The 23,319-nt window shown below is 38.0% G+C and overlaps 1 protein-coding gene across 1 annotated transcript in view; it reads left to right on the forward strand.

The window, feature by feature from the left end:
* The window catches only part of SRBD1 (S1 RNA binding domain 1), a 222,481-nt gene that overhangs the window by 9,059 nt on the left and 190,103 nt on the right, over nucleotides 1-23,319 (forward strand). Inside the window, exons 4-8 of the mRNA XM_065891116.1 lie at nucleotides 7,584-7,750; nucleotides 10,662-10,779; nucleotides 13,122-13,260; nucleotides 16,616-16,712; nucleotides 18,010-18,145. Coding sequence (XP_065747188.1) covers nucleotides 7,584-7,750; nucleotides 10,662-10,779; nucleotides 13,122-13,260; nucleotides 16,616-16,712; nucleotides 18,010-18,145 — 657 coding nt within the window. The remainder of the gene's footprint in view (nucleotides 1-7,583; nucleotides 7,751-10,661; nucleotides 10,780-13,121; nucleotides 13,261-16,615; nucleotides 16,713-18,009; nucleotides 18,146-23,319) is intronic.

Consider the following 23,319-nt stretch of genomic DNA (forward strand, 5'->3'; position numbering starts at 1 on the left):
AGTCAAGGGCTACTTATTTTATGAAACTTTGCTTCACACCCCTATCTCCTAATCTGTGTAACAGAGAAAGAGATGAAAATAACCCTGCCTTTGCCAGCTGTCTCTTGGTTACAAGTAATAGAAACCTGCTTCTAATGAGCTTAAGCAGAAAAGAGTTTATTACCAAGGACCAGGGTCCTTTCAGAGATGCAAGGGACAAAGTGTGATCGAGTCTCCTAAAGGCCTTGAACCAAAAATTGGAAAACTGAGGACTCGAGGAAGTCATTTTCTCAGTTTTCTCTTTTTCAGAGTTTTCATGATCACCCAGTTTTGCTCCTTCTCTGTTTGTCTGAGTTGTTATTTCCTCTCAACAGACCAGATTTCCCTGCTTCTTCACTGAAGGTGGAAGGTGACAGCTCCACAATTCATTTACCATTAGTTTTAGCTTGTGAAGAGGGAGAAGTGTACAGAGAGAACAGGTTCCCAACTGCCAGAGGGTGAGTGGCAGAAGAGCAGCCAGGAGTAAAAGCTTCATTTGTAAATCGGTAGCAGCAGTGTCCATGGTTGTGTTGTTTGAATATCAAATGGAAGCAAGTTTTCCGGTCCTAGAACTATTTTTATGGCCTTTGGCCATATTATTTGGGTAATATGGGTGTGCTAGTCTTTCTGTTCAATTCCAAGCATTTTTTCTCCTCCTCCTTACTGAAAGTGATTTTGACAGCTCAGACAAGCGTATACTCAGAATGTGGCACTCCTTTCTTGTAAGTTGGGAGAAGCGGTTGCCTCAGCTGCCTCCCTGGCTGAGCACCCTGAGGACAACTAGTACGCTCAGCATTTTCTAGATCGGTTTAGGGAAATTGCCTGGGGAACTTTAGGTGTGATTTACATGTTTGGGTTTTTAAAAAATTTACCCAGATTCAGTCATCCTTGTCTAACTTGAGTTACTTTTACAGACAAGTCTTTTAGTGTATGTGGACTTCCTGTCCTATACTTTTTATTCTCTATAAGCAGGAGACAGAATCATTCAATCTTAGCACTGCATTCCTGCTTCCAAACATGTTTGACAATAGTGGCAGGTGTTAGGGGGAAAGGGGCTGAGAAGAGCGAGGGTCAGCAATGCCAAGTCAGACAATCAGGAAGGCTTTGAACATTTGAGTGAGGACCAGAGTCAGTGAAATGCCTGTGGTATGCATTTTATCTGTCACAAAATGAAATGTATGTCCAGGTTCTTTGGGGAAGTCCTAACAAGTTCCTAGTTAGTAGGAAATAGTCAATGGAAATTAATTGTATAGCAATTATTATTACTAATTGAACATGAGGGAAATGTCATTTCTATTTCCTTCATTTTGTGTGCTGTTCCCCATGGACCCTACCCACCATGACACTTTGATCCTCTAAATGTTTTTTCTCTTCAAGGTGTGTTTCTCATTTCTCAAAAGTCCACAGCCTTTTCAGGAATATCACTGTCTTGTTTGGGGAGGGAAAACTACATTGTCAATACTTAATTTATTTGTAGACTTTACATATAAACACACTTTGTGTCTATTTCCTAATCAGATTTGGCGATCACCAGACGCCTTGAGAAACAACCTACTTCAGCCCTTCCCCCAAGCCACAAATGTGTGGTTGCCATTAGAAACTAGTTTTTGTTAAAGTATATTTTATCACTACACAAATATATTGTGAGTACCATAACCTTTGTAAGAATTTTAAAAGGTGACTGGCTACAAGCAGTTTTTGAGAAAATTAAATGCTCCCAAGTGGTGATTGTTGTTATGTAGTGTCTTTATTTTGAGGGGGGTGGGCATGGAGTAGCTATATAGAATATGTTAGTAATGTTTGCTAAGTTAGGGAGGAAAAGCAAGCAAAAACCCCATTATTAGCCATTTTCCCCATTCTTGCAAGAAGATGGTGTGGGATTATATAGGTGAAGAAGAACATGGGATGAAAGAATAGGGGAAGGAAGAGAGACAGGAAGGAGGCGGGTGTCTCTGAGTTGGCTTTCTCGTTGCACTTCTACACCTAAGCATGCACCATCCGTTAGGTCAACCTGTGTGTTCCAGGAGGGATTAAGGAAAAGAAATTGTATTGGCCCTTTTTATTTTTATAATTTAGCTCGTGGTATTTATTATGGGCTTAAAAAAAACTTTCTGAAATATATGTATACATATATGCATATATATATAAAATTGTACTTAAATATGCAACTCATGAATGTTTAAAATTGTAACCAAAGGGCTTCCGTGGTGGCGCAGTGGTTGAGAGTCAGCCTGCCAATGCAGGGGACATGGGTTCGTGCCCCGGTCCGGGAGGATCCCACATGCCGCGGCGCTGCTAGGCCTGTGAGCCATGGCCGCTGAGCCCGTGTGCCCGGAGCCTGTGCTCTGCAATGGGAAAGGCCACAGCAGTGAGAGGCCTGCGTACCGCACACAAATAAATAAATAAATAAATAAAAATTGTAACCATTGTAACAAGCTTTCAGATCAAGAAACAGAACATTACCAGCACCCTACAATCCCTTCATACCCTTTTTCAATCCTCCATCCCCTTGCCTAAAACCACTCTTCTGACTTCTAACAGCATAGTTTTTCCTTTTGCAGTCTTTAAGGAAACTTATGTGTGTGGTAAAATAAGTGATATAATAAAATGAATAGGTAAGGGAAAAGAGAACAGCAGTAATCAAAACTGTTTTAGAAGGGAGGTGTCCAGTTGCTGGTTTGATTTTGAATAAAAAATTCTCTGTCAATCTACTCATTTGAGTGTCATTTAATTTAGATGCTAATTCTTTTAAAATGCTGCCTGTATGATTAAGGCAATAGTTTAGCTGTTGATACCCAGCAGTTTTCTTTTTTAACTGAGGAAATGGGAATATAGATTTTGAAGGAGGAAATTCTCAGGCCACTTGCAGAGAAGGCCATTTTGTTGGAGGTTTTAGACAGTAGAGGACAGTATGAAGGCACCATGTCTCATCACAGTTGGATTCAGGAGGAAAAGTAGGGCGATTTGATTAATTTGTATTGATACTTTTGCCTGAAGAAAATCATCTTGCTTTGCACACAAATCAAATTTCTGAAAAGGAAATATAGCTTGTGGGACTTTGGGCAATTTACTTAACTTCTTTGGGTCTCAGTTTTTGTATCTGTAAAATGAGTTAATATTGAATATGTAAAAGTGTGTAGAACATAATAAGCCCTATACAGGTATTAGCTTAAAACAACAACAGTCACAAAAAGTGTCTATTTAAGTCTTAGAGGTGAAAAAAATATTGAGACTGCCTTCCTTTTTACTTTACCCTCATTCCTATTCACCAGTTAACTATAAAAATTATTAAAGTAATAAGTGTAATAGTTGAAATAAGTAGTAGTTTAAAAGTAAAAATTTTAGTCGTTCCCTGCCCATCCCTAAAGTTTGATCTCTACTTTTAACGCTTAGCTGTTTCTTTGGTGTTTGCCTCATCTGTCTAAAACACAGATGCTGGGCCCCACCCCAGAGGTTCTGATTCAGTTGATCTGGGGTGGGGCTCAAGAAGTTACAGTTCTAACAAGTTTCCTGATTGTGCCTATGCTGCTGGTTTGGGAACCACATGTTGTGAACCGCTACTCTAGTCCCCAAATCTCATTGACTCATAAAATGTCAAGGGAGTTTACAGGGGAGGTTGACTCAACAGCTGAAATCAAGTAATGAGCAGATCAGTCATTGAGTGGCTTGATATTAAGTATAGGATAAAGTTCAAACTTTTTTTAGAATTCACCATCTAGCTCCATCCCTTTTTCCATTTCTCACTCACCTCAATACACCTTGTACATTTTAGCATTACTGAACATAGAATTAAAAAATGTGCAGTGGTTCCTCATCAGTGGCTTTTGATATGCTCTTCTCTCTTCCTAGAATTCCTGTCCTCATTTGGCTGCCTGAGATACCTTCATTCCCTTGTTACTTTTCTGTTTCTGCAGAGGTAGATGTTTCTTCCTCCCACGTGCTCTCAAAGAGCCTGTATATGCTTCTGTCAGAGTACAGATCACACTGTATTTTAACTTTCTTCTTTCTAGCTTATAAGCTTCTTGGCAAGAGGGACTTGGCTTTTTACATTTTATTACTGGCTTGGTATGGCATATAATATGAGCTAAAATAAATGTTTGACTAAATTAAGACAGAAGAAATTGGATGATTTGGAGGCCCCAGAGTTGTGACTGCTTGTATGTAGTTTTATTATCCTTAATTTCAAGAAGCAAATTTTCATAAGCAGCAGTATACACTCTCAACACATATGATGCTTCTGGATTTGTCAGGACCTGGTACACTTCAGATGCAGGTCTGGAGTCTTAGCTGTCTTGGGCCCCTTTTAGTTAATAGTCACTGAACTAGTTTAGGATAGTGGGAGCCCATGGGTTCTAACAATCACTCAGTTCCAAAATAATGAGCATTTTTGTCATTTTCGTGTCTTATGTCCGTCTTTCAGAATCTGGCCTTTCAAGGGCCAGCTGAAATGCTGCCCCTGCAGCAGGCCTTCCTTGATTACACCAGGGAGATCGTTCTCTTCTCTGAAGATGTTATACCACTTATTCCCTGGTGTATTCTGTTTTATTTGTACTTATTTATATTAATGTTTTATCTTCCGTTCTAGATCGTTTATTCTGTGAGGACAGTGAAATTTGGGAGGAAGCTTGGGAAAGGATTTTAAAACTATGCTACAATGGTTGGACTTTTACTAGTAGTTAGGAAAGAGTCATTGAAGCTTACGTTCAAAAGAAGAAAAAGAGGAAAAAAATAAGGGACTTATTATAAATGTGTCTTAGAAGTATAATCAGTAGTAATGCAGAAAGGTTGGGTGGAATGCATAGAGAACAAAAAAAATGCTCTGTGGTTTAGATAAAAGAAGATAATAGAAAGGGAGCTTGAGGGGAAAGAACAGACATTTTAGAAGTTCAGTTTGCTTCCTTGGTGACAGATTAGGAGAGCGAGATAGAGAACACACAGTGAAACTGAGGACATTGATTAGAATGCTTTTGGTTGCAATAAGAGAAAACCTATCTTGAACTAGCTTAAGCAATAAAGGAGATTTACTGACTTAGGTAACAGGAAAGTTACCTAAGTGCACTGCAATAGTCTCTCCACAATTCTCTTTGCACTGCCATCCAACTTCAAGATTCTACTTGTATAAACCATATTTCTCCCGAGGAAGAAACTGTACCTGGGTCCAGAGTTCTAAGCCAGATCTTGAGCTTCCTGCTGACTGGACTCATCTCTCTGTCCAAACTCTGGCTGTTGTAATTCTAAAACAACTGGTTACTGAACAAAATGCTGTAGAGTTGGAGTTGAGGTCAAGTGTTCTTCAGCCACAAAGCTGCTACATAATAGGGAGGTATTGTTGGGGGAGATAACCACAGTATCCCCGAAGGTTTCTGTGGTAGGAGATAATGTTAACTGGAATAGGAAACAGGAAGAGGTACAGGTTGAGAGAGAAAATACTAATGAACGTGACTTTGTAGGGGTCAGGGGTGATATCAGGCAAGAGGAGCATTTCTGCATGATGGCGCAGCCTCATGAAGGCCTCTGAAGAGGGAAGCAACTGAGCTTGTTCTAGGAAGTGAACATTGTTCTAGGAGCAGCCCATTGGGGCTGGCTTCTAATGAGGGAAAGACTGGATAAGATGAGATTGGAGAGGGAGGCCCATGTTTTTTGGGTCATGGTAAGGACTTTGGATTCTAAATGCTATGGGAAATCATTGAAAGGTTTTGACTAGTCAGGTGACATGATCCAATATAGATTTTGGAAAGATAATTCTTGTTGTTTTATGGAAATTGACATAGATGAGATTGCTATGGATGCGAGAAGAATAGTAAAAGGCAGTTGCAGTAATCCTGGCTTGAACTAGACTGGGCTATAGGGCAGAAATGAAGAGCAGTAATAGACTAAAGAAATATTTTGCCACTAGAGTTGATTGATTCTTATGATAGAGTAGATTTAAGAGTTAAAGGAGTCAAAAGAGTTGAAGACTCTTAGTTTTCAGGCCTGAACTGGTAATTTGAATGGACATAATAGGGGGAAAACTGGAAGAGGAAGAAGTTTGAGAGGGAGATCACTTTTGCAAATGCAAAGTTTGAGATACCTAATAGGATTTCAAGAGGTAGGTCAGGTAGCTGGCTAAATGAGTCCAGAGCTCATGCAGAAGAGAGGTAGGGCTGGAGATGTAAAGCTGGCATTCTGAGAATGGGTGATAAGATGTAGGCCTTAGGATATACAGTGCACAGAGGAATGAGGGTATCCTCAATAGTCTCTGGAGCTCAGCCATTTATTTCATCTGTAGTTTTGAAATTCAGTGTATTTTATATATTGACTTGATTTTGTTAAGCAGTTGACCATGTTAATGCTTTAATAATTTTTGAATTTTTTCTTACAGTTTTGGCATATCTTGAGCATCAAGATTGAAATAATAATAAAGCTTATGCCTCTCATGCTTTACTTTAAAAAAAATCGGCTTAGGGATCTTCCCTGGTGGCGCAGTGGTTGAGAGTCCGCCTGCCGATGCAGGGGACACAGGTTCATGCCCCTGTCCGGGAAGATTCCACATGCCGCAGAGCGGCTGGGCCCGTGAGCCATGGCCGCTGAGCCTGCACATCCAGAGCCTGTGCTCCGCTACGGGAGAGGCCACAACAGTGAGAGGCCCACATACCGCAAAAAAAAAAATCAGCTTAGGTTTTGAGAACAGTTACTGAACAGTTACTGAAATTGCATTTTATTCTTTCTCTTCTCCAGGCTGACTTCTCTAAACTTTTCTGCTTACATGTACATATTTGCTGAAACCTGCAGACTTGTTTTTTAAAAAATAATTATTTTGAATATGTAGTATATGGGAATGATACAAAATTCCAAAGATATAGAAGGATCTTCCTGCCCTAGTTCTAAGCTAACCAGTTACCTTTCCCCAAAATAAGCCATGTTCCAAGTTCTTGTAATTCATTCCATATCCATTCATATAAGAGTAAGTTGAGTGGTATTCTGCTCCATGGGCATATCATAATTTATTTATCAATTCCCCATTGTAGACTATTTTTTGCTGACTTCTACCATACTGGAAAAAATTCTTCAAAAAATATCACTGTAAATAATATCATTTTCCAGAGGTATGACTATATCAGAACAAATTTCCAGAAGTGTAACTGGTGGGTCATAGAGTTTATGCATTGTAAATTTTGATAGATATTGCCAAACTGTTCTTCCTCCAGAGGTTTACCATTGTACTTTCTCACTAGCAATAGTTGTAAGTGCCTTTTCCCATCACTTATGCCAGCACAGTGAGTTACCATCTCCTTCTTTGGTGCCAATCTGAGAGATGAAAAATGCATATCTCACTTGAGCCCTGTAGAATTCGGGCAATACAGAGTGGTTTCGATTGGACTTTATAGAATGAGTGAAATGACTATTCTTTGATTGTCAGTATATATATATATTTCATACAATTTCCTTTTCTTCTTTTTTTAAAACCACAGCAGTTTGTTTCTAAGTGGCTGGAGAACATTATTTAATTGCTGTATTTTAAACCGTATGTTATAATACAGATGTTTAATTTTCAGAGTTTTAAATCACTAAATATTAATTTACAGGTTTTATCTGAGAGAACTGATATTGAACTTTGGGTTTGTGCCAACATTATTCGTCTCTTTAATGATGATAACACAATTCCCTTCATTATACGTTATCGAAAAGAGCTTATTAATAACCTTGATGCTGATTCCTTGAGAGAAGTTCAACAAACTCTAGAGGAGCTACGGTAAGAAACCTGGGAAGGGATGAGCTTTGTTTAAGGGGAAAGAGGGTGTGTGAGCCAATGAGGCGAAACAGTGAGGAAGTGGGTGATAGTATATTTTGACAGTTCCAATATTTTGTTTTCTTGATTTATTGTAATCTGGATATAGTCCCCTTCTGACAGAGGAAGCCAGCTCCATTTTACTTATTTAGGGGTGTGCAGAGTCCCTCTGCTGGTGTGTTCATGCATAGCTTGGGCATGTATCTGCAAAAGGTGGTTTGCATTATTAAGAGTCTGTGCCTATGAGTTTGAATGTCATCTTCTCTCATAGAAATGGAAAAATTAGAACTACCAGCAGATAACTCAGAAAAATACATTTTAGTCTAAATCTTCAATAGCTTACATAAAACTGTCCTCTTAATACTGTGAAGTCCCTAAATGGAGAATTCTTTGGCTATATAGAGTTTGGTAGGAAATATGTACATTTCCTTTTTCTATTCTTTTATAGGGCATGGTAATTAAATGTTAGTGGATTGTGAGTTTTGTATGGTTATAGAATGGAAAGCACTCTTTAAAAAAATATTCCTCTGGATTTATTGTAATAACTCAGAAATAAACATATAAAGGCTATAAAACTAACTGTATTCAGTAGAGTTTATTGAAACAGTCTTTACCATTCATTTATTTTTTGCATGTCTCCTACATGCCAAGTGCTGTGTTGTTGCTATGTGTGTTCTTCAACAAGGATATGATTTATATTGGATATAATCTTACCATGAAGCCATTCTAAAAACACTAAGGGTTATTTTTAGAACGAGCCTAATAAGCCTCTGTGATTTTGGAGGAACTTGCCTCTCACTAACATTTTTACCCGTTTTGTTTGATTTCTTTTAGTGCCAGGAAGATTTAAATGCTAATATGTGGAAAGTTATATTTCATCAAGAGGCAAAATCAATTAGCCAACCCAGAAATATAAATGACTAGTTATTCAAGTGGTTTCAGATTCAGATCACCCAGGGCCAGGCTAGTATAATCAAGCACAAAGGGACACAAATTGGAGATCACAAGTCCTGTCTAAGAGGGGCAGCTGCTACTCATCTCCATCAGATTATAACATGTGGGGTTCTCTACCCAGATTGCTGTATCTTCCTATTTTTGAAAAACTGATAATCTGAATTTTTATGTAAAAAAATTTTGAGGTCAAACAAAATCATCTAAAGGCCACATCTAGAAGTCCAGCAATTTGCAAATTCGGAAGTAAGCTTTCTGTTTGGTTGAAGGCAAAGTAATGAAGAAAATCTTAAGGGTTTTGGGATCTGAAATTGGGGAAAGTGTCACAAACAATCAAGAATAGTTTACTTAAAAAAATTAAAGGTATTCTACCAATTTTTTATTGGGTGGGGGACAAATAGGAGCTTTATGTCAAGATTAACATTATTATTTTCTTTTTCTCTAAAAACACACTTTAGCTGCAACAGAGTTCATTCTCTGGGTATCTATTAATAGAGGAATACATTAAATATTAGTAGAGGACTATTTCTCCAAGTAAGTGGTGGCATTGACTAGGACTTAGAAGATCTTTTTATATCGTACAGAGATTTATTTTTGGTAATGAGGTATGGTCTCTATTTTTCTTGAGCTCAGCTTTTTCTATAACTAGAGCATTGGTTTTTACCCTATTAATTGCTACTCATAAATGAGTAGTGAAACTAGTTTGGTAGGTCATTACCACTTTAACAAAAATGAAATAGAGAATAGAAAATATGAGTGCAGTTTCTGTGGTAAAGGTAAATATTGTTTCATGAAACTATTTATCATGTTTATTAACTTTATTAAATATGAAATTATATATGTATATATACTGGGTTGCAAGGTAAAAATATTTCTTACTGAGGGTCACTTAAAAAAGTGAATCAAAAAATGATTATGGGGCTTCCCTGATGGCGCAGTGGTTGAGAGTCCGCCTGCCGATGCAGGGGACACGGGTTTGTTCCCCGGTCCGGGAGGATCCCACATGCCACGGAGCGGCTAGGGCCGTGAGCCCTGGCCGCTGAGCCTGCGCGTCCGGAGCCTGTGCTCCGCAATGGGAGAGGCCACAACAGTGAGGGGCCTGCGTACCGCAAAAAAAAAAAGATTATGATTATGGATAGTAAGAAACTTCTGTATTTTCTCTAAAGATGCCTTTCCTCTCCCTCATATGCAAGCCAGTAGGTCATTGGCCTTTTGTCGAAATGACCCTGGTAGGCTTCACCCTCTGAAAACAGTCTTGGGCTACCAGGAATGTAGAAGACACAGAGGTGTGATCTAAGGTCTGCATATTCTTCCTCATTAACTTATAATCTTCTGCCTTTCTTTTTTTCATAAGTAGATTTAGTTTTCTTTTCCATCAGTCATTTTTAGTAATTTATATTATCATCTCTCTAACTCTTGCCCATCATTTTAGCAATAGCATTATTAGGCAGAAATTATAAATCGTAACAGATAATGAAATAGGATGAAAGGCTGTAATAATAATACATTCTAAAGTATCAAGGTTTTGAAAATCAAGGAGAAACAAATACTGTTTCAGCTTGAAGGAGACTGTAGACACATAGCAATTACATAAAACCCATTCCTAGCTGAATTCACTATCAAGGACATGTATAGGAACAATTGGTGAAACTTAAATGAGATCTGAGGGTTAGACTGTATCAGTATTATATCAATGTTAATATCAATTTTAATTACCTGCTTTTGATGGTTATAGGAGAAGATTCTTGTTTATAGAAAATACATAGTAAAGTACTTGGGGATGATGGTAACTTATTCTCAAATGGTTCAGAGGGGGGAAAAGTTCTTTTTACCTTACTTACAACTTTTCTGTAAGTTTGATATAGCTTCAAAAAGAAAGTTTTAACATATAGGTCTTGTATATTATAAAAGTTTCTATTTTCAGGGCTGTTGCAAAGAAGACTTATAACACAATCCAAAAAATTAAGAAGGAGGGGAAGATGTCTGAGTGCTTGTTAAAAGCCTTGCTGAACTGTAAAACTTTTGAAGAACTAGAACACGTGGTAAGGAATCCTTTTTATCTTTTAATGTAATACTTACCTCAGTATATTATGATTTGGGTCTTATAGTTAAAGAGCTTGAAATAAAAAGCTAAAGTCATCAGCCACCATCATTATTTAATTCAATAAAATATTCTTTATTCAGTAAATATCTATTAAGCACTTTTTTGTGATAGGCACTTGGATTTATTGGGTTGGCCAAAAGGTTCGATCGTTTTTTCCCATAATATGGCTGTAGTAGCACTTAGTTGTCTTTAACTTCATTCAAAACAATTTTGTTAGATTGTATGTGACAGCTGTCATATCAGCGTGCATTTAAAAAATGGACTTATCAAAACTGGTGAATTTTTGTGTAGCCATTTTAATATTAAAGATGGAAGGAAAAAAGCAACATTTTCAGCATATTATGCTTTATTATTTCAAGAAAGGTAAAAATGCAACTGAAATGCAAAAAAAGATTTGTGCAGCATATGGAGAAGGTGCTCTGACTGATCAAACGTGTCAAAAGTGGTTTGCGAAGTTTCGTGCTAGAAAGTTCTCACTGAACAATGCTCCACAGTAGGGTAGACCAGTTGAAGTTGATAGCGATCAAATCGAGGCATTCATTGAGAACAGCCAACATTATACCACGCGGGAGATAGCTGACATACTCAAAATATCCAAATCAAGCGTTGAAAATCGTTTGCACCACCTTCGTTATGTTAATTGCTTTGATGTTTGGGTTCCACATAAGTTAAGCGAAAGAAACCTTCTTGACCACACTTCCACATGCGATTCTCTACTTAAACGTAATGAAAACGTTCTGTTTTAAAAACAAATTGTGACGGGCAATGAAAAGTGGATACTGTACAACAATGTGGAATGGAAGAGATCGTGGGGCAAATGAAATGAACCACCACCAACCACACCAAAGGCTTGTCTTCATCCAAAGAAGGTGATGTATATATGGTGGGATTGGAAGAGAGTCCTCTATTATGAGCTCCTTCTGGAAAATCAAATGATTAATTCCAACAAGTAATGCTCCCAATTAGACCAACTGAAAGCAGCACTCGACGAAAAGCGTCTGGAATTAGTCAACAGAAAATGCATAATCTTTCATCAGGACAATGCAAGACCGCATGTTTCTTTGATGGCCAGGCAAAAATGTTACAGTTTGGCTGGGAAGTTCTGATTCATCCGCCATATTCGCCAGGCATTGCACCTTCGGATTTCCATTTATTTCGGTCTTCACAAAATTCTCTTAATGGAAAAGATTTCAATTCCCTGGAAGACTGTGAAAGGCACCTGGAACAGTTCTTTGCTCAAAAAGATAAAAAATTTGGGAAGATGGAATTATGAAGTTGCCTGAAAAATGGCAGAAGGTAGTGGAACAGAAGGGTGAATACGTTGTTTAATAAAGTTCTTGGTGAAAATGAAAAATGACTTTTATTTTTACTTAAAAACCAAAGGCACTTTTTGGCCAACCCAATACAAAGATGACTAATACATAGTCCTTGTCTTCAAGGAATTCCCAGTTGAGTGGGGAAAAAGGAGAGTAGGTAACAGAAGCGTAAGCTTAAGGGAGAGTGTGCTGAGCTGGAGGCAGAGATGTGAGTGTCTGCAGCATGTAATTGGTATTTGGAACCATGAAAATGGAAGATTCCACTCAAGGAGAGATCATGGGGTAAGCAGGTCAGGATAGACCATTGAGGAGCACTAACTTTTGAAGCATGGGTGGAGGAAGGGAGAGCTTAAGAAGGAGACATGGAAAGAATAGTCAGAGAAGTATGAAGAGAATCAGGAGATGATGATACCCATAAAAGATTAAGGAAGAGAGTCATAGAAGGAGGTAATGATCAATGGTTAAGTAATTAAATATAGCAGGGAGTTTTGGCAAGATAAGGACTGAAAAATGTATATTTGGTAATTAGAGGATCATTGTGGATCTTTGTGATACCACTTTCATTCAGCAAGGTGTGTGGAAAGAGAAGCCAGGGAGGGGGCAGTGGGTTGAGGAGTGAATGTGGACTAAGAAGTAGAAGCATTGTGTGAGGACATCTTTTAGAGGAGCTTGCTTGAGTTGAGGACTTGCAGTCCTGGCAATCCAAGCACTGAGTTTGTGGGATGAGTGAATCCAAGCAGATAGCTAACTGTAAGCATATAGAAAAGTATAAAGAGTCTGATAAGGAACAACTGTTTTCATACAACTTGTATTCTCTGTTAGCATTAATCTTTGAAGGGAGAGGAAAGGGTTGAGAAGAGGATGTCTTTAGCATTCTCACATGTCCTGTAATTTTGTGTCCTAACTTTAACTTTTGCTTTTTAAAACTGAATAATTTGGTATGTTTTCTGACTTTTTTTCCTAGTCAGCACCATATAAAACTGGGAGCAAGGGCACCAAAGCCCAGAGAGCAAAGCAGCTGGGATTAGAAGGAGCAGCCAGGACACTGCTTGAGAATCCAGGGGACCTCAATCTGCTCTCTTACATTAGGCCCAATGTTAAAGGTACCAGCTTTACTTAATAAAGAGGTCACTCCTGTTTCTTTCTTTTTTTAATTTGAAAACCTAGGTTAAAAAAATTGTTTCATTAAGTAATGATGATACAAAAGAATATTACAGCATATAAAGAGTAAATAATTCTAATAAAACAAATCCCAGTATACCTCCTGCTTAGCCATTCAGCTTTCCTCTTTTGATGAAGTGCCTGTTCTACTCTTTTGCTCATTTTTCTGTTGTGTTGTTTCACTTTTTCTTATTTATAAGTATTTTTTAGATATTCTTGCTCAGTTACATGTGCTACAAATCTTTTCTCCCAGCTTGTAACTTCTCTTTTCACTTTCTTTCATTTATTTATTTATTTATTTGCGGTACGCGGGCCTCTCACTGTTGTGGCCTCTGCCGTTGCGGAGCACAGGCTCCGGACACACAGGCTCGGTGGCCATGGCTCACGGGCCCAGCTGCTCCGCAGCATGTGGGATCTTCCCGGACCGGGGCATGAACCCGTGTCTCCTGCATCGGCAGGCAGACTCTCAACTGCTGCGCCACCAGGGAAGCCCTCTTCTCACTTTCTTTATGCTGTCTTTTGGTAAATAGAAGGTCTTAGTTTTATCATAGTTAATTTATTAATCTTTTCAATTTTGTTAATCTTTTCTTTTTAGATAATTGCTTCTTTTTCTTTTTAAAGAATTTCCTTTATATCCAAGGTTATAAAGATCCTCCTGTATTGTCTTTTAAATTTTTTATTCTATTTCTAAAAACTTATTTAATTATAAAAATCATATCTACTTTTTAAAAAGAACCTCAACAATTCGGACAGACATGGATTGTAAAGTGAAGTCCTACTTCCACACTTCTATTCTCCATGAATAAAGTGTTTGTCTTTTTCTTAAGTGAATCTTCCTTTCACTTTGTGTGTGTGCGTGCACAGGAGAGAATGAGAGAGGAAGGGGGTAAGGGAGAGATATTTCTAAGAAGAACCCAAGGAAAGTGTCAACTGATACGTGTCAAGGTATATTGGTTTTATTGTCAAAATGAGCCTTGGAGTGAGAGCTTTTTGAGTAAGAGTGGCTTTTTCCAGGGAGTGGAAAGGATTGAATGGGGAGATTGATGCTGTGGTGATTACTACTCTCATTCTAGTTCCTTTTAGCCTTCCTTCCTTTAGGCTGGGAGAGTGTCTGTAGGGGGCAGTCTCTGACAACAAAATCTACAGGATGTACTAAACTGTAGAGAATAAGCATACCAAAACCTATGTTTATTTTATATAATCTGGCAAATGTGAATTTGCAATTAAAAAAATTATGTGTCTGTGAAAATATGAATATCTTCTCATACACAAATACACACATCCTAATAGCTATATTGAAAAGGGCAATAATGAAAAGAAAAAGCAATGGTAAATATTTGAATTTAGAGATGGGTTGAAATGAGTAAAATTCAAGTTTGTTTTATTTTTTTCGTTATATTTTCAAATGTTTGCAACTTTAATATTTTAATATCAACTGAGACCACATAGGCAGGCGTTAAGGTTAGCCACAGTGGGAACTATCTGTGCCCAGTGATGGTATGTTTTCTTATCAATAGAATCAAACGTTGGAGCTTTCAGAATGTTAGATGCATAATGATTTATGGTCAGTTTTTATTTTTCTCTTCTGGTCTATTTTCTTTCCTTCCACTCTTCACCTCCTCTGGTACAAAGTTTTCCTTAGTTCACACACATACTGAGTTCCTAATAAGTAGGTTTGATAACATAAGGTTTACAAATTGTATTCCCCTGAATGATGTGCGCTTTACAAAAGCCCATTGTTACAATTGCAAAATCTATAATTTCCTCTTTCTAGTCTCTCTCATTAATTGGTCTCATTGTAGGTTCCATCTTTACTACTGACTTCTCACCCTGGTATTCTCATTAAACTTCGGGTAATGATGCTGTGAGGTACTTTTGGACTCCAGGAATGAATGCATAGTGAGTGGTTTTCTAGGATAAAGACTGATCTAGTGAGAAAGCTAACACAAGAGCAGACACTTACTGACTCCTGACTATGCGCCACAGCTGTTGTAAGTCTTTACATATACAGTCTTCCACCTCTCAAAGGTAATTTGTTCCTGAAAATTCCCTCATAGGGAAACTCTCTTAAAATGTAAACAGGATTCCTATTAATTTCAGTGGCCAAATTTCTTTTTTTTAATTTCTTTGGAATAAATGCAGTTACATCATTAGTTAAGATCAGTTATCAATTATCATAATACAACCCAACAAGGCATTTTCTCTTTATTAATTACTCTGTAAGTTTGTTCTCCTGTCCTCTTTGTCTTCTGTACTTGTTACTCACTAAAACCATACCCTCAGAAAAACATACTTATGATACTCAGTGCTTGTGTAATTCAAGTTTTAATGGAAGAAAAAAAAGAAGCTTTAATGGAAATAGAGCAATAAAGACAAAAGAAATAAATAATGCATTGCAAATGATCTCTCTCAGTGTATAAGTTGATATTGCAGGAGCCATAATGTACAAGACACACTGCTGTAAATTAGCAAACTGAAAGCACTTGGAGAGAACTTAATGTGCCATTGGTAGACAATTCAGCTGTGAAGATGAACAACCACATAATGGCTCTTGTTTTGTGCTCATTTGAGGTTTGAGAAATTCAAATAGGTCATTGAAAATGTGAATAACTGTCTCATAAGCCAAAATAGGAATATTAATAAAATTCTTTGCAAAGGAGAATTTTTGTAACTGGAATGAAATAGTATACCTTGGGATATGACTCTATTAATATATATTTCCTATAACCTATAATGCTTAATCCTATAATGCTTAATCTTTGTAAATACTTCATGAAGTAGATACTATTATTATTCCATTTTTATAGGAAACTGAGGCACAGAGAGAACAAGTAACTTGCCCAGGGTCATACATTTGGTAGATGGTAGAGCCAGGATTAGACCAGGCAGCTGGCTCCAGAGCTGCATTTTTCACCACTAGGTTATATGGTATGTTAAGGTCCTGTATTATTGTTTTTGGAGACTTGATTTTGTTGCTGAGGGAAGCTAGTCACTACTATGATACTTTTCTGTCTTTTTGTTTGTTTGTTTTTTAAATTTTTATTGGAGTACAGTTGCTTTACAATGTTGTGTTAGTTTCCACTGTACAGCAAAGTGAATCAGCTACATGTATACATATAGCCCCTCTTTTTTGGATTTCTTTCCCATTTAGGTCACCACAGAGGATACTTTTCTGTCTTAAGTTTGTCAACTTAGGGTTTTATTTTGACTGGAATAAATTTATTGTGATTTAATTATAGATTTAAAAACCAATCTGTAGTTCTTGCTTTTGTTTTCCCTCTTACCCTTCTCCTACAGGGCTTTCAGCACTCCAGGATATTGAAACAGGAGTGCAGCATATTCTAGCAGACATGATTGCTAAAGACAAAGACACGCTTGACTTCATTCGGAAATTGTGAGTAACTCTCAGAGTTTTCTGCTTTGTGGACTCATGATGTTAAGGCTCGCATGGTTAGTGCTAACTGCAGTGTTCATTAAAAACTTTATGTTCAGACTTTTAAAAATTAAAATTGTTTTTTAGTAGCACAGCTCTCTGCTCAAACAACAGAACCCGAATACATAAAACATAAAAGTAAAGTTGCTTTAATTGAATTCTGGGCAGGGAGCCTGGAACTCTGCCTGTTCATCCTCCTTACCCTGAAGCATCTTAGCAGAGGCCTCTGAGGAACACAGTTTAAAAACCACTGCATTTTGCAATATATGCTACAGAGAGATTCATAACCATTTAGAATGGGTGGCATTGCTTTTTAAACGTATTGAGTTGTATGCACTTAATTTTATAATGTTTACCAGTGGTTGGGTTAACTTGAGAATGTTTAATATCAGGTATGGATAAAAGTGCTGACCTCAAAATGAATTTTAGCGGGTGGAGAGAGCAGCTTATCCATAGTATCATAGTCCCAATTTATAAGAGAGTAAAACCCTTTGACCTAGACCCTACTTGGGCTTATGGATTTTATGCCTCATTATAAAAAGATATTATTTTAAAAACCTTATTTTTAGGCACTCTGTCCTTCCTTTCCTTCTGTGTTTCAGAGGACAGGGTTTGGCAGAGGTCTACTCTTCCTCTCTCTCCAGATCTCTAGCTGTGCGAGCTGTGCAGAGGAGAGTAAAGGTGAAAATGAACCGGTTGACTACTGTAGCTTGTCAGGGTTTTTGTTAATGTAAGGGAGAGAATTTTTCTTTTTCCTCAGTGGCCCTCACAGGAATGAGTTGAAGTAGGAGAATTGTGCAGGTTTTTAAATGTGTTTTTACAAGTAATTGTGCTGCTGAAATTTGGTTCAATTTCATAAATTGTCATTGGAAGCTGTCCTGACACATCATCTTGTTTCCTTCTTTTTAGGTTTTAATTGGTTCTGACTCTCTAACTCAGTGGTTAGAAAAGGATGATATCTAGGCCAGAGTTATTAGTCTCTTGCATAACTGCAGATAGTATCTGAACTCATTTAGGCATTTTATGGGAGGATTGGGTTGAAATATAAATAGATCTGGAACACCTATGCTAGCATGAATAGGCGAGGAGTCCCCTTTTGATGGGTCAATAACATTTTTCTAGTTGAGCATCATTAAAAAAAAATCTCGTGGTAAATCTCATTTAGTTTTTTGTTAATCTTCTTTCTATATAACGTGTTTCTTTACTAAAGCACATGTTAATAACTACTTAATGTTTGAATATTTGTGTATCTGAACAGGTGCCAAAATAGATATATTTGTATCCAGTCATCTCTGGCAAAGGTATCCTCAAAAAAAGTAAATGAAAAAGATGTTGATAAGTTTCTGCTCTACCAAAATTTTTCGTGCAACATAAGAAACATCCAACATCATCAGGTAAATAAGAAAACTGCTTATGCATGCTGATAGTAGTAATAATAATACCTCAGATTTGCTTATTTATTTACTAAAGAATTTTCAATCAACTATTTTCTTCCTTCATATAAATTTTTATAATATTGTTATATCCTCCCCATTTGACAAATGGGGAACTCAAGACCCACAGAAGTTAGTAAATGACACTGAGACTTATTAGCTGTGCTAACAGTATAACACTTCTTAGATTTCCTAAAATATGTGGAAATTTTAAAAAGCCCCTTTCCTCTCAATTATCTCCTTTACTAGCCTCTTCCTTCCCAGGTTTTTCTGGTCTGTCTGATGGTTGCCCTGACTATAATCCCTTATCCCCAGGTGTTATCCCTTACCCCTTGAAACTGCAGCTAGCACATTGCCTTTAAATACTTTGAACAAATGCCACCCAGGAGCTTCCTGGGGAAGCTCTGAGACAAGCAGAACAAAGGCAAGCCCTTGAGCCAAACCGTCAGGGAGCCATGAGACAGATCGAAACACATAATCACAAACTTTTGAGAATAAGGTCCATATTGCTCCCTCTGGTACTAGCAGACTGCAGCAGAAAAGTAGGCTGTTATCTTCACTGCCACTGCTGAACTGCAGAGTGGAGGATGGTAAGTGGGTAAGTTAAAAGTGCTCTTTCACCAAAATTCTGCAGCTTCTTCTTTAAGTGTTCCTCTGATTGTTTTAAGTTTTTGATTAGATTCCAGAGTTCTGAAAAAGTAGAATCTGGCAGTTTTTGCCAGTTTGTTGCTTTTGTAGAGGTTTGGAGTTTTGTAATTCCCTACTCCACCACTTTGGTGATGTCACACCTAACAACATCTTTAAAGTGTGGTGTGTATTCCCCTGTTCTATTCCAAAACCAGCATGTGGCCTTAACCTTATGAACTGTCCTTCTTTATCTTGTTTAATGGTTTTTAGCTTGAAGTCTACTTTGGTATCAGGATTGCAACCTGTATTTTCTTAATGGAAATTGATTTCACCCTTGTTTTACTCTTAGCCCTACAATTATATGAAAAGCTTGCCCTTAGTCCTTTTGCCAAAATTTTCCAGCCTTCTTTTAAGCTGATTGAAGCTTATTCTCTAGTCTAGTATGTAGTTGGCAAAGTTTTTCTGTAAAGGATCAGGGAGAAAATATTTTAGACTTTGTGAGCTAGATGCCTCTTCCTGCAGCTACACAACTGCCATTGCAGCACGAAAGCAGTCACAGCTAATACATAAATGAATGAGCATGGTGTGTTTTAATAAAATTTTATTTATGAAAACAGATGTTAGACTGGATTTGGTCCATGGGCCATAGTTTGCTGGCCTCTGGTCTTGTATATTTCTCAAGAAGATTTTATGTGTACAGTACATGTGTGCCTTATTCCGTAGTGCTTTTTGCTTTATTGTGCTTTGCAGATACTGTGTGTTTTACAGATTGAAGGTTTGTGGCAACTGTGTTTCATACAAGTCTGTTGGCACCATTTTCCAACAGCATTTGCTGACTTTGTGTCTCTTGTGTCGCATTTTGGTAATTCTCTCAATATTTCAGAATTTTCCATTATTATATTTGTTCTGGTGATCTGTGATCAGTGATCTTTGACGTTACTGTTGTAATTATTTTGAGGTGCCATGACTGCACCCATATAAGACAGCAAACTTAATTGATAAGTATTATGTGTGTTCTGATTGCTCCACGGGCCAGCTGTTCCCTCTGTCTCTATCCTCCTTGGGCCTCCCTATTCCCTGAGACACAATAATATTGACATTAGGCCATTTAATAACCCAACAGTGGCCACTAAGTGTTCAGTGAAAGGAAGGAGTTGCACATCTCTCACTTTAAATCAAAAGCTAGAAATGATTAAGCTTAGTGAGGAAGATATGTCAAAAGCCAAGACAGGCTGCAATCTAGGCCTCTTGTGCCAAATATGTAGCCAAGTTGTGAATACAAAGGATAAGTTCTTGAAGGAAACTAAAACTGCTACTCTAGTGAACACACACATGATAAGAAAGTGAAACAGCCTTATTGCTGATATGGAGAAAGTTTCAGTGGTCTGGATAGAAGATCAAATCAGCTGTAACACTCCCTTAAGCCAAAGCCTAATCCATAGCATGGCCCAAACTCTATTCAGTTCTATGAAGGCTGAGAGTTAAGGAAGCTGCAGAAGAAAAGTTTGAAGTTAGCAAAGGTTGGTTCGTGAGGTTGAAGGAAAGAAGCCATCTCCATAACATAAAAGTACAAGGTGAGGGACTTCCCTTGTGGCACAGTGGTTAAGAATCCGCCTGCCAGTGCAGGGGACATGGGTTTGATCCCTGGTCCGGGAAGATCCCACATGCCGCAGAGCAACTAAGCCTGTGAGCCACAACTACTGAGCCTGCGCTCTAGAGCCCATGAGCCACAACTACTGAAGCCCACGTGCCTAGAGCCTGTGCTCCGCAACAAGATAAGCCTCCGCAACAAGAGAAGCCCGCGCACTGCAACGAAGAGTAGCCCCCACTTGCCGCAACTAGAGAAAGCCCACACGCAACAATGGAGACCCAACACAGCCATAAGTAAGTAAGTAAGTAAGTAAATAAATACTTATTAAAAAGAAGAGAAAAGTACAAGGTGAAGCAGCAAGTGCTGATGTAGAAGCTGCAGTAAGTTATGCAGAAGGTCTAACTAAGATAATTAATGAAGGTAGCTACAGTAAACGACAGATTTCCATTATAGACGAAACAGCCTTATACTTGAAGAAGATGCCATCTAGGACTTTCATAGCTAGAGAGGAGTAAAATGCCTGGCTTCAAGGCTTCAAAGCTTCAAAGGATAGGGTCTTTCTTGTTAGGGACTAATGCAGCTGTTGACTTGAAATTGAAGCCAATGCTCATTTACCAGTGCTCTATAAATGGAACAACAAAGCCTGGATAACAGCACATCTGTTTACAACATGGTTTGCTAAGTATTTTAAGCCCACAGTTGAGACCTACTGCTCAGGAACAAAGATTCCTTTCAAAATATTACTGCTCATTCACAATATACCTGATCACCCAAGAGCTCTGATGGAGATGTACAGTGAGATTAATGTTGTATTCATGCCTGCTAACACAACATCCATTCTGCAGCCCATGGGTCAGGGAGTCATTTCAACTTTCAAGTCTTATTATTTAAGAAATGCGTTTCATAAGGCTATAGCTGCCATAGATAATGATTCCTCTGATGGATTTGTGCAAAGTAAATTGAAGACCTCTAGAAGGAATTCACCACTCTAGATGCCATTAAGACCACTTGTGATTCGTGGGAAGAGATATAATATCAATATTAATAGGAGTTTGGAAGAAATTGATTCTAATCCTTATGGGGGACTTTTAAGGGTTCCAGACTTCAGTAAAGGAAGTAACTGCAGCTGTGATGGAAATAGCAAGAGAACTAGAATTAGAACTGGTGCCTGAAGATGTGAAAGAATTGCTGAAACCTCATGACTAAACTTTAATTGATGAGGAGTTACTTCTTATGGATGATCAAAGAAAGAGGTTTTGTGAGATGGGATCTGCTCCTGGTGAAGATTGCTCAAATGACAACAAGTGATTTAGAGTGTTACATCAACTTAGTTGATAGCGCAATGTCAGGGTTTGAGAGGATTGACTCCAGGTGTGAAAGGAGTTCTACTGTGAGTAAAATGCTATCAGCATTGCATGTTACAGAGAAATTGTTCCTGAAAGGAAGAGTCAGTCGATGCGGCAAACTTCATTGTCGTCTTCTTTTAAGAAACTGCCGCGGCCACCCCAGCCCTCAGCAGCCACCACCCCATCAGATAGCAGCCGTCAACACGGAGGCAGGACCCTCCACCAGCAAAAACATTATGGCTTGCTGAAGGTTCAGATCATGACTATGATTTTTTAGCATTAAAGTATTTTTTAATTTTTAAAATTTATTTTTAATTTTTATTGAAGTATAGTGTATGTACAATATTATATAAATTATAGGTTACAATATAGCGATTCACAATTTTTGAAGGTTATACTCCATTTGTGGTCATTATAAAATATTTGCTACATTCCCTGTGTTGTACAATATATCCTTGTAGCTTATTTTATACATAATATTAATAGTTTGTATCTCTTAATCCCCTTACCCTATCTTTGCCCCTCCTTCTTTCCCTCTCCCCACTGGTACTCTAGTTCTCTATATCTGTGAGTCTGTTTTTTGCTATATTCACTAGTTTGTTTTATTTTTTATATTCCATATAAAAGTGATATCATACAGTATTTGTCTTTCTCTTTCTTATTTTACTTAGCATAGTACTCTCCAAGTCCATCCATGTTGTTGCAAATGGCAAAATTTTGTTCTTTTTTATGACTGAGTAGTACTCCACAGTGTGTATCTATATCTATCTATCTGTCACATCTTCTTTATCCATTCTTCTGTTGATGGACACTTAGGTTGCTTCCATATCTTGTCAATTGTAAATAATACTGCTATGAACATTGGGGTGCATTTATCTTTTCAAATTAGTGTTTTTGTTTTGGGTGTATACCCAAGAGTGGAATCCTGGGCCATATGGTAGTTCTAGTTTTAGGTTTTGTTTTGTTTTGTTTTTTAATTAATTAATTAATTTATTTATTTTTGGCTCTGTTGGGTCTTTGTTGCTGAGCATGGGCTTTCTTTAGTTGCAGTGAGCAGGGGCTACTCTTCGTTGTGTTGCGCAGCCTTCTCATTGCAGTGGCTTCTCTTGTTGCGGAGCACAGGCTCTAGGTATGCAGGCTTTAGTGGTTGTGGTGCATGGGCTTCAGTAGTTGTGGCATGCAGGTTCAGTAGTTGTGGCTTGCAGACTCTAGAGGGCAGGCTCAGTAGTTGTGGCTCACGGGCTTAGTTGCTCTGTGACATGTGGGATCTTCCCAGACCAGGGCTCAAACCCATGTCCCCTGTATTGGCAGGTGGATTCGTAACCACTGTGCCACCAGGGAAGCCCTAGTTTTAGTTTTTTGAGGAACTTCCAAACTGTTTTCCACAGTGGCTGCACCAATTTACATTCCCAGCAACAATGTACAGGGTACCCTTTTCTCCACATCCTTTCCAACATTTGTTATTTGTGTTCTCTTTGATGATAGCCACTTTTAAATTAAGGTATGTACATCTTTTTTTTTAGACATAATGTTATTGCACACCTAGACTAAAGTATAGTGTAACATAATCT

Source organism: Phocoena phocoena, chromosome 14 (assembly GCF_963924675.1).
Source record: "Phocoena phocoena chromosome 14, mPhoPho1.1, whole genome shotgun sequence".
In the NCBI taxonomy this organism is placed as follows: domain Eukaryota; kingdom Metazoa; phylum Chordata; class Mammalia; order Artiodactyla; family Phocoenidae; genus Phocoena; species Phocoena phocoena.